Source organism: Alternaria arborescens (genome assembly GCF_004154835.1).
Source record: "Alternaria arborescens strain FERA 675 chromosome Unknown contig_4, whole genome shotgun sequence".
Classification (NCBI taxonomy): domain Eukaryota; kingdom Fungi; phylum Ascomycota; class Dothideomycetes; order Pleosporales; family Pleosporaceae; genus Alternaria; species Alternaria arborescens.
Genome location: NW_021167859.1, coordinates 178,120 through 190,073, shown reverse-complemented (window position 1 = coordinate 190,073; position 11,954 = coordinate 178,120). Strand labels below are relative to the sequence as shown.

The 11,954-nt window shown below is 52.9% G+C and overlaps 2 protein-coding genes across 2 annotated transcripts; one reads left to right on the top strand and one right to left on the bottom strand.

Annotated features, from left to right (window-relative positions):
• Positions 1-272: 272 nt before the first annotated feature.
• Positions 273-2,077, bottom strand: AA0111_g2143 (Alkaline protease 2; the record flags this gene model as incomplete). Its single annotated transcript, XM_028647882.1, has 2 exons — positions 273-1,511; positions 1,706-2,077. 2 exons carry the CDS (start codon positions 2,075-2,077, stop codon positions 273-275), a joined length of 1,611 nt encoding a protein of 536 aa, XP_028509788.1.
• Positions 2,078-2,934: 857 nt separating this feature from the next.
• Positions 2,935-10,984, top strand: AA0111_g2142 (Beige 1; the record flags this gene model as incomplete). Its single annotated transcript, XM_028647881.1, has 4 exons — positions 2,935-5,599; positions 5,646-6,536; positions 6,584-10,893; positions 10,952-10,984. 4 exons carry the CDS (start codon positions 2,935-2,937, stop codon positions 10,982-10,984), a joined length of 7,899 nt encoding a protein of 2,632 aa, XP_028509789.1.
• Positions 10,985-11,954: the final 970 nt, after the last annotated feature.

Sequence of the window (11,954 nt, the reverse complement as noted above, 5' to 3'; positions counted from 1 at the left end):
GCTTCCATCCACAACATCACATAGAAACAACAACCAGAGAATGAAAAGCAAACATGGCGGAGGAAAGTTATATCCATTCCAGATATCTAATCTACCTCACATTGCGTTCCATGTCAAGAATGATTCCATAACGTACAGTCCATCAACTTGAGCCCAATGAGATAGGAGAAATATGCTCCTTGTAAAGAACCCAACGCCAGTACCGTACCCATCCCATTCCATATAGCAGTAGACCCTCTTGGGTTCATATTAACGATCATTACATGTCACATTTACTGGCTAGCGACGCGCTCCTTGACCTTCTCGAACATGGACTCCATCTCCTCAGCGATGAAGTCCTCGATCTCGGCCTCAAGGTGCTGGAGCTTGCCTCCGACGCGGTGGGCGTTGCGGCCGGCAGACTCCTTAGCCTTCTCGAAGTCATCCTCAATCTCGGAGAGAGAGGGGATGGTGATGCGGAACTCGGACTCCTCCTCGTTCTTCTCAGCAGCCTTCTTGACAGTGTAGCCACCCTTCTCAACGATCTCAGTGTAGTTGGAAGAGCCACCACCGTTCCAGGCGAGGATGTTCTTGGTGTTGCGTGGGACGTCAGAGAGAGCACCGACGGTAGCGACGGAGATGAGGTTAGCCTTGAGCTTCTTGGGGGTGATGTCGGCGACAGCGTAGGCGGAGTCCTTGGCAGGCTGGAGAGACAGCATGTAGGCAAGGAGACCAGCAATGTGGGGAGAAGCCATGGAGGTACCAGAGATGGTGTTGGTGGCGTGCTCAGAGCCGATCCAGGTGGAAAGGATGTTGAGACCAGGGGCGAAGATGTCGTTGCACTTTCCGTAGTTGGAGAAGTACGCACGCTCGTCAAGGAGGGTGGAGGCACCGACGGTGACGGCGTTCTCAGCAGCAGCTGGGGAGTAGTTGCAGGAGTCGGCGTTGTCGTTACCGGCAGCAACGGCAAAGTGGATACCAGCGTCAACAGCGGCATTGACAGCAAGGTCGAGGGTGGTGGACTTGCCACCTCCCAAGCTCATGTTGGCAGCGCTGCCCTTGAAGCCCTTCTTCTTACCGTCCTTGGCGGCCTGGACAGTTTCAGAGTGCGCCTTAGCAGCGTACTCGACACCCTTGACGACGTCGGACATGGTGCCGGAGCCGTTAGAGCGGAGCACCTTGACGGCGTAGACGTGCGCCTTCTTGGCAACACCGTACTTCTTACCAGCAACAGTGCCGGAGCAGTGGGTGCCGTGGCCGTTGCCATCCTCGTCGGCATCGCCGTTAGGGATGGTCTTGCCCCACTTGGCACGACCCTCAAAGTCGACGTGCTTGGTGTTTGTGCCAGTGTCGATGACGTAAACATCAACACCCTCACCACCGTCGGCGGCGTACAGGTACTTGTTCCAGGTGCCGAAGCTCAAGGAGTCGCGGTGGGAGATACGAGCAAGACCCCATGGGGAGTTCTTCTCGATCTCTGGTTCGTCGTGGCCGAGAGTGTGGACCTCTGAGTCGCGCTCGATGTAGTCGACCTATCAAGTTGTTAGCGCCAAGTCTTATGCAGGTACAAAGTACCTAGATGGCGTCACGTGTGGTTGCGATGGCGTGCGGAGCCGGAGCTGCCTGCGGAGATAAGGCCGCCAGCGCTTCGAGGCCACGCAGCTCGTGGTAGCCTGAATCGCAGCGAACGCCTTTTGAGATAGATGGAGCTGGAGATGGAACTTACGTCGGGGTGGCTCCTGATGGCCTCGATGGTCTCGTCATCGAAGTGACCAGAGTAGCCCTTCATGCCGGCCATCTCGTAAACGTGCTTGAGACCATCAAAGACCTCAGTAGTGACAGGGAATTGCGATGAGCGCTTTCGCAGCTCCATGCGCTCCTCGTTGTTCTTGGAGTGGACGCTCTGGACCCAGTCGTGGTGCTTGGAGGCATCCTTGACGTGCTTCTTGAAGACGACCATGTAGCTGTTAGGCACCTCCTTGGCCGACGTCGATGACAACACTGGGGCTGAGCCCTTGTGGATGGTCTCTGCCTGGAAGGTAGGTGACGCAGCGGCCAAAGCCGGTAGCGCGGCAATCAGGCTGTAGCTGTACTTCATGATTGCGGTAGCTCGCACAGCGAGAACTAGAAAGACAAGAGGAAAAGGGAGATGAAAGAAGCTTGATAGATGAAGGATGGGGGATGAGAGGGAGGCGTGTGTTGTGGAGGAGAGATGGGGATGCAGCTGGGGTAGCTATGGCGATGGGAGCTTCTTATCAGGACCGAGGTGCATGGCCCGGGCGCGCTAGGTGGATGACGCATGACCTATCCGCGCCCGCGCGAGTGAGGCTGGGGTGAGCTAGCGCACGCGCCATGAGTATCAGATGAATGATACATGGTTGGTATCAGGGCGTCCGTGGCAACGACATTCGAACGATGAACGCGCCTCGCAGTTGTTGGGCTTGGTTAGAGGAGTTGGCTTGAACATGCATCCATCTGGTGTTGGACGGGATGCAAGCTACGACACGTTCGAGCAGCCACTCTCCGGGGTCAGCCACAATGCGTCCTCACGTGAGGCAATAGTCAGAAGCTCACCAAGCGGCCCGCGTGAGACACGGAGCGCTGTCTATCATAACTGCATTGGTTGTCTAGACAGACTACGTGCACTATTCCTAAATAGCGCATTCTTTATCAGTGTACCTTGCTTGCGACGACGCGACGTTGCTCGGCGGCTGCCTGAGCTCTGGAGCGACAGGGATCAGCTTCGATGACCGATTTAGCAGCACCCCCCACGAACGCGGCGCCCGCCCGCCGTAATCAGCCCTCGATATACGCCAACCCACGACAAAAAGACCCCGCTTTGCTCGTCCGCGCATTCGAGCTTCGTGTGCGGGTTTGGGGCTTTGGAGATATGAAGGTGCTATCCACGCAGCCATCTTCCCCGCCGAATTTCCGCAGCAGCGGCCTTGACTGAACATGGCGACTTCCCGGCCTCACAGGTCCTCCACAGCCGCCTCAAGACTCCCGCCCATGAACAACCAGATAGCCGAACTCCGAAGCCTAGCGGACGAATTGATCAGAGCGTCCGAAGCCACTCCCCCGACCTCCGAAGTCCTCCACAACCAGAGCAACGCGCTCCGCCGCATGCGCCAGCTGCTGATCGAATCAAACGACCAAACCCATACCAAAGATGCCTTCAGACATGTCCGAGGTTTCGAGACGCTCCTCATTACCCTGCGCTCGCTCTCTGGCTTCTACAAGCCCGCCGAGCTGCCTACCCCCGACCGCATCGACTTCTTCGAGGTGATCAAGGGAACGCTGGATGTCCTGTCAGACGCGCTGAACGAGCATGCCGGTAACAGGCGCTTCTTTGCAAAGCGCGTCGAGCACGGCGGCTGGAGTGCTTTGGAACAAGCCTTGGGCAGCACAGGAGTTTTCGGCGGGCAGTCACAGAGCAAGCGCGACGATGCGGGTCAGGAGCAGCTGTTCGGCACCCTGTTTGCTTTTGCATTGGGCGAAGAGGCCATGACACGTATATTCAGAGACATTGATAAGAAGCTCGACACCACACAGTCAAAGCCAGAGGAGGGTGCAGACCCCGATGGCGACTCACAGGCTACCGAAATTGTAGTCTCTAGCCCGCGATCCATGTACAGTGACACCGACATCGATCTCGACCCCTTGCGCAGCCAGGTCCGCGCTATATTCAGCGGCAACGAGATACTGCAGAACCCAGACATCATCCCAACCATATTTCACTTTTGGCAGGGTTTGTCTGGTGAAGATGTTCCAGGCACACGGTCCAAGGCTCTCTCCGTTTCGGTGTTGCTTGCCATCCTCGAGATCGTTTCCATCTCTTCCTTTAACAAAGCTGCTTTACATGTCACTGGCGTCTTGAGTACAGTCTTGCCTCTTCTTTTTGAGAACAAGTGCGCTCCTGTAGAAGCTGGCCTATTACTAGAGCTGGCCGATGGCTTAGTGCAGTACGGTATAAACAAGCTCGACGATGCATACTATCTCTTCCGCAAAGCAGCGTCTTCGGAATCAGCTGCCAAGTTCCTCCTACGCGGTATGCGCTCGTCTCGCGACCCGCCTTTCATACAGTTCGATCTCTCCCTGCATGGCTTCAGTGCGATTGAACTTCCAGATATCGGTCGTCCATTTCCACCCATGTCTACGGGAGGCGGATACACGTTCGCGGCCTGGATACGAGTCGACAGATTTGATACCAACTGTCACACTACACTCTTTGGCGCTTACGATGATACGCAAACGTGTTTCCTAATGGCATATCTGGAAAGAGATACTCGTTGCTTCATCCTGCAGACCTATATGGGTCATTCTACTGGTGTTGTACCTAGTGTCCGGTTTAAGAAAGCACCTCGTTTCGAAGCGGGCCGGTGGTATCACATCGCCATTGTCCACAAAAGAACAAAGGCTATTGGTATGGGTGCTGCCAAAGCATCACTTTTTGTAGATGGTGAGTTCACCGAGACTATGAAGGCACACTATCCTTCACATCCTCCGGTGCTAGATAGCAGCCAGGATAGCTTTGCCTCCATGTCTTCCAGCGTGTCGAAGCACCACATACTCGCATTTCTGGGGACACCACGGAACTTGGCGCCCCGACTGGGCAGAAACGTCATCTCTTCTAAGCTCTCAGTTGCTTCGTTCCACCTCTTCTCTGAACCCCTGTCGGATGAGCTGATCGCCGTATATCACAAACTTGGTCCGCGTTACTGTGGAAATTTCCAAGATAGACTTGGGTCGTTCCAGACCTACCGCACGTCTGCTGAACTTCATGTTCACAACGAGATACTGCATCCCGGGAGGGAGGAGCGATCCGACATCGTAGCAGCTATCCGGGCGAATGCAAGTCATCTCATGCCAGAATCCAAGATTCTGCTGAGCTTTTCCCCTAGTTCCGTCATGGATGACGATGACAGAAATGCCATCGATGAATCTCAGCTAATCCGATCCCTCTCACGAGAGTCAGCTAAAACTCTTCACAAGTATACCAGACTGCATAGCACTCCAATCATCATCAATGCTGCCGTGCCTTCGGTCAACGATGCACTGTCTCAGCCGAGAGGATTTGGACGACTATCGGGTGATCCCGTCGTTGTCGTTCCACAATCGCTCGACGACGCCATCTGGCGAATCGGCGGATGCGTGGCAGTCGGGTTGAAGTTGGTACAGTCAGCCCAGACTCTGGACAGTATGCTTCGTTCTGTCAACATCTTACTCGAAGCTGTTGGAGGCAATTGGCGCAACTGTGAGGCCATGGAGCAACGAAACGGATTTGCTGTTCTGGCTGAGGTTATCCGCCAGAAGATTGGATTTGCCATGGGTGGATTGGTGGGGCGCAACCCATCTTCGCTGGATGTGACACCAGAAGACTGCGAAAGTTTTGTTATGCAGCTGCTGCGAATCGTCCTTCGATTCGTCGGTTATGATGAAAACGAGCCGACCGAGTCGCTCATCATCAATCCTCTCGCATATAGGGTGCTCCTAGTTGATCTTGAGATCTGGCGTAGAGCTACTTCAGTGGAAACCCAGAAGCTATATTACTTGCAATTCGCGCACTTTGCCAAGGGCAGTAAGCACCATCACTACAACGCTAAGCGGTTTCATAGGATACGTACGTATAGTTGCATGATGCGCTGACCCTAGCTAACATACCAAAGGAGTTGTCAAGCGTCTCACGGATGCTCTCAAAGGAGAGAATTTCACACCACAGACATTCAAGCTATTTCTTGGTGCGTTCAAAGCCTTGCTCGTCATCAACTTCAACGGAGAGAATGCGAGATCGCTTTCACTTTTCGTTACGTATGCGCTGCATGACAGCCGCGCGTCGTATGCCAAACGGGGTTTGCGACCGAAAGCGAGTGTCGCCCGCCTCCGCAAGAACACACCGACACTGACACCAGAATCGACTCCACGGTCGAATAGTCCAGCGTCAATTGGCGCCAGTTCACCACCGCTATCTCTGCCAGAACTAGGCATTGCTATCCTCAATCTTCTGGCAGAGCTTCTTTGTGACCCTCAGAATCCACAGGAAATCATCCGTTTTGCAAAGAATGTCACCGGAAAGTGGCTGCTATATCTCCTCGCTGAGCCGGAGCAACGAGTCGTTGTTCTTGGCGCAAAGATCTTGGCTCGATTGCTTGTCGTAAATGGCTCACACTACGTCAAGAAGTTTGCGGATAAGACTGGAGGCTTCATTCTGATGAAAAACAGACTGCGTCATTGGTGGAATACCCCAGGTATTTGGACTATCTGTTTTGCGATACTCTTCGGCCGAGATGTTGCATCCATTGACTTTGAGCGCGATTTCGACGTCTTCAATCTAGTCGACATCTTCATTGCGCACTCACCACAGTCTCAGCTCAGGATTTGGTACCCTGAAGTGTTCCCAGTAATTACTGCAATGCTGGAAACAGGCCTGAGAGCGATTGTCCGGGACCGAGACCTCACTAGAGCGGATGATGGCCCACCTAAGCAAGAAAATGGCGAGGGAACAGTCACACGGGGTCGTCGCAGAACAATGTCGCTGAATGCCAAACAACCGAAAGTTGGTATGTATCGCATACCCAGTCTATTGTATTAATACTGACCGCACTAGACACCCGAGCTCCCCAGACAGATCGCCTCAACGATTTTGCTGTTGTTCTTAACTCTGCTATTCAATTCTTGTCTGAGCTGCATTCACGATCGGAAGGTTTCCGCGACTACACCAACTCGTCCAACTACGTCCAGGAGTTACTCTTCGTCCTCTATCCAGTGATTGTCACATCTGATAACGTTAGCGCTGAGACTGAATTACTTTCGAGAGGGTCCGCGTTGACATTCGAGGGCCAAGATGTGGTGATACGGCCGCTTTCTCGAGCCAATGGGCATGAGACGCCGGTGGTTCGTACGACTAATGTCGACGTATCGCCTTCGCCTTCGTCCCGCCGTGTGTTGCCTTTCCGCAGAGCCTCGTCTTTCGTGCTGGTGTCCGCGGATAAGAAGAAAGTCGCGCAGCAGCCTTCGCTCAACCCGATACTGTCCCCCAAATACGCTGCTCCATTGGCGCTCAAAGTTGGCAGTTCAGTGGTGGAGGCTACATTGGAGGTCGTACTAGATGTGTTCAAGGACCAGATCTTCACGAGGAAAGAATTCCCTGGACTCGGTTTGTTCATGAAAACACCACCCGGCTTCCAAGAACATCAGGCGTATTTTGAGTCATACATCCTTCGACAGACACTCTCGTCTGTGAAGAACGCGCTTCAGTTTGACCAGCAGCTACTGCACGAACCGCGTGTACTCACCAATTTGGCGCGCTTCGTGACTCATGTGTCCGAAGCAGTCTTTGAGGGCTGGTTTCTTGATGGTGCGGAGCCCTTGCTCGACTTTTCTGGGTTCCTCCTGGAATACTTGGAACGACCAGACATTGCGACAATCAAGTCTGTCAGACTCTGCACACAAGCCATCCAATCAATTCGCAACACCTTCCTGAGAGTCGCTCTACTTCGCTTGGCAGAATCAGATGAGACTGAAGGCGGAGAGACTACAACAGCAGTGATCGAGAAGATGATGTACTGGCAACCCATCATCCTCTCTTCTGTCAATAACGAAACGTTTTCGCTAAAGATGATCTGTTACCTTCTCTACACGCAGCTGTCATCTGAACACATGGCCGTACGTCTTGCGGCTGCGAACTTCTGGCGATCCCTCATGGTGCAGAAGCCTCACGAGACATCCATGATATTGGCTGATGCCATTCACGGAGACACAAAGGACCTCTACGATGGCTTTCAAAAGCTGGTCGAGCTAGACAACGAAACATTCCTCGAGTGGCTCGATAAGAACAAGACAGAGATGGACAAATTCTTCTATGGCTCCATGACCAAATCATGGGAAGAATTTGCCCACAGCCAGAACAAGAAGACCGAAGAGACATCTCAAAGGCGCATCGCAAAGCGTAAGGAAAAGTTGAAGCAATGGCAATCTGATGAACTTGCTGCTGACAATGTCTGGAATCACCACGAGAATTCAACAAATCACTGGAGATCCAATATACATGCTTCTGAACGTATCAAGCATCAGCGCGTTCTCCAGGACCAGCAGGATAACGCTACCTACATGGCGACCGTACTGGCGAAGCTCGATCACCAACTCAAAGGCCCATGCGGCTTGTTCGAAGAGAGTCCACCTGCCAGATGGCGGCTTGACGAAACCGAAGGTCGTGATCGAAAGCGTCTGCGTATCATCGTTGACAACACTACCAGAGAGCAATCCTACCAACCCAAACGGAAGGACACAGACCCAAGAGAGAGACCAAGACTAGACACTACCGTACCAGCAATCTCGGCGAAAGAAGCTGTTGGCGTTACACCTGTCAAAGGACGATCAGCTAGATCTTCCTCTGCTGTAAGCGGCGTATCGGGTGATCCTACGGAGGAACCGGAGTCTGCCAGCGACGATGACTTCGAGATGGTCGAGGCCATGTACGAGGATGAGGATGGCTTCGAAGACAAGAACCGTAAGGTTATGCGCAGTCTGAATCGCGGCGACCAGGTGCAGTATGTCTGCAACATTTCACGGGTAGTTGGACTGGAGGCGATAGAAGGCCTTCTCATTGTAGGAAAAGACTGTCTTTACTTGCTGGACGACTTTTTCCAGCGGTCCGACGGTGAGATTGTACGCGTATGGCAGGCGCCACCCGACGAGCGCGACCCTTACGTGCAAGTCATTGCTGGAAAGGAGGCTGTGACCACTCGTCGACCACCACCAAGGAACCAGGAAGATGCAGTGAGGAACTGGAAGTGGACCGAGGTCATCAGTATCTCGAAGCGACGCTTCCTCCACCGCGATGTTGGAATCGAGATATTCTTCGACGATGGCCGTAGCTATCTTCTAACCGCTGTCTCTGCTCAAGCGCGAAACGACATACACTCCAGAGTTCTACAACGAGCTTCTCATGTTGCGAACCCGGAGAAGTTCGCCAATTCCGAAATCTCTTGGCGCCTTGACTCCTTGCGCAACCCGGAAGAAGCACCGCAGACTTTTGGGTCACGATTCGCATCAGCTTTCGGCTCTGCTTCCGCTCACCCAGCAACTAAGAAGTGGCTGAAAGGAGAAATGTCCAACTTCCATTACCTCATGTTTGTCAATACGCTTGCCGGCAGGACGTTCAACGACCTCACACAATATCCAGTCTTCCCCTGGGTGTTGTCAAATTATCATAGTGAAGAGCTGGACCTCAGCGACCCAAGCAACTTCCGAGATCTCCGGAAGCCTATCGGTATCCAGGACCCGAAGCAAGAGCACCTCATTAGAGAAAGATTCAGTTCCTTTGCCGAGATGGGAGATGCTAGTCATGCCTTCCATTATGGCACCCATTACTCGTCTGCCATGACTGTGGCATCGTATCTCATGCGCCTCCAACCGTTCAGTGCTGCTTTCTTCCTCATTCAGGGTGGTACGTGGGATCATGCTGACCGTATGTTCTACTCGATCCAAAATGTTTGGGAATCAGTATCAGCAAAGAACATGGCCGATGTACGCGAGCTTACGCCAGAGTTCTACTTCCTCCCTGATTTCCTGACCAATGTCAATGGGTACAACTTCGGTCTGCGATCTGACGGATCGAATATCGACAACGTCAAATTACCTCCGTGGGCCAAGGGCGACCCGGCCATCTTCATCGCCAAACAACGCGAGGCACTGGAGAGCCCTCATGTTAGCCAAAACCTGCATCACTGGATCGATCTGATCTTCGGTTACAAGCAGCGAGGCGAAGCAGCGATTGAGGCTGCCAACGTCTTCCACTATATGACATACCAAGGTGCAATCGATCTCGATACTATTGTGGATGAGAAGGAGCGCGCGCAAAAGATCAGTGTTATCAACAACTTTGGACAGACGCCTCCACAGGTCTTCCAACGACCACATCCGCAGAAGGAGAATATCACAAGACCTACTAAGCTCGATACGGCGGCCGAGAGCTTGCATCGCGTACCTGGCACGTTACTTGAGTCGAATGATCGCATCTCATCCCTCAACTACATCAGCAAGAGCGACAAGCTCCTATGCTCTGCACCATTCCGGCATAACATCCCTCCGCACCATGATCGTTACATGGAGTGGGGTTTCACAGATGGCAGCGTGCGCTTCTACGACTCACACTCCAAGAAGCTCATTGGACTGTTCGAGCATCTACACTCCGGCCAGCTAACAACCTCCCTATTCGTTGACGGCAGCACGCTTATCACAGCCGGAACCGATTGCACTCTGGCGATCTGGAATATGAACAAAGGTGACCGAGGCCACATCGACCTACAAAACGCGACCACGTTGTTCGGCCATAAGTCTTCCGTCATCACACTCGCCGCAAGCCGCGCCTTCTCCGCTTTCCTATCTGCATCGCTCGACGGGCGGGTCTTCCTCTGGGATCTAAACCGCAACGAATTCGTCCGGGAACTGGATCTTGGTCCGCGACAAAAACGTAACCCAGTGCCGATCCAAGCAGCTAGGATAAACAGCGTCACAGGTCACATTGTGCTCGCATGCGGCAGCCGACTGATCGTCACCACACTCAACGGCGCAGTGCTACTAGACGAGGATATCTGCGACAGCGAAGACGACGCAGATAGCATCACCGCCGTTGCCGTCTACGAAGGCACGGGCAACGAGTGGTGCGAACGCGAGCTCATCTTTACCGGGCACCGGAGAGGCGTCGTCAAGATTTTTCACCTTACGCCCACGCCACCGACTATTTACACGCCCCCTGGGTCAATGACGACGACGACGATGCCTAGCAAGTGGTCTTTGAACCTTGTCAATGTGCTTAATCATGGTGATCCGACGGTGCCGTCGGCTGCGGCGCCGATTACGTGTATACTGCCCATGGCGAATCATGTTTATACGGGGGATGAGGAGGGGAGAGTTGTAAGTGGATAGATGTTCATTTGTGGTCTCTGTAACATGTGCTAACAAGGTATTTTAGTATGAATGGGATTGCGTGCATCGGCACCATTGATTATAAAAATCACGTTGGGGTGAGGTTGGTGCGCTTTTTGACATAAGGAAATTATGTTTTGTGCGCGGCTTTCTTCTTGCATTGGGGTAGGTAGTTGGGTGTGTAGCATTGGTGGGGAGTGAATAGATATGGTTTTGACGTTTCAATGATGATTGTTTGGAGGTGGAGGTGGTTGTGTGCCACTTCTTACTTAGGTGTCCTGTTCAAAGGAAAGAAAAAACCACTACACAAAAAATGGTCGTTCAACGGCTTCAGGTCGCAAAAGATGTTTGATACTTGGAGCAGAAGGAAAAGGGAGGCAAGAACATACAAGAGGGGGGATTTAATGGTGGTTACCCACCTAAATACTATTTCACTGATAAACTGGAGAAGCCTTACTGCTATTTGTTCTACCACCACAAAGGCTACCGAATTACCGGTTTCCGACATTGAGCGACCCGCAGACGGGCTTCTGAACAGCAGTCGGGGGCTGAGATTTGACCAATAGATCTGACGGTTGAGCGTCTCATCAACTTCAGCTATAGAGCTCAAGCACCAATCGTACACCTGCCAAGAAAGAGGCGTACCGCCACCATGACGGCTTGCGCCGTGATCGCAACCTGCATACCAAATAGGGGTTTCAAAGATGAGCTGACGTTCAGCTCAAAGCGCTCCCGGTGTCTTAAGCATGTCGACGTGTACGCAACTTCCTGCCACATCACTCAGACGCTCATGGGGGTCGCGGTCAATGGCCTGCACCCAAATGTTATTACACAATTTCCTCAACAGTCACCACCATGAGAGTATGCCATTCTATTGGATGAGAAAAGTTTCGAGTCCTCAATATTGCCTAGGCATACAGATCCGAGTCGATACTGGATCACAGACTCCGATTGCCGTGTGTATGCGACCTGATCAGGAGATCGGTGGAAAGCTCAGCCTTGTCTGCGTAGGCTTATGCGGCCAAGGACGCCCGCAACTACACTACATT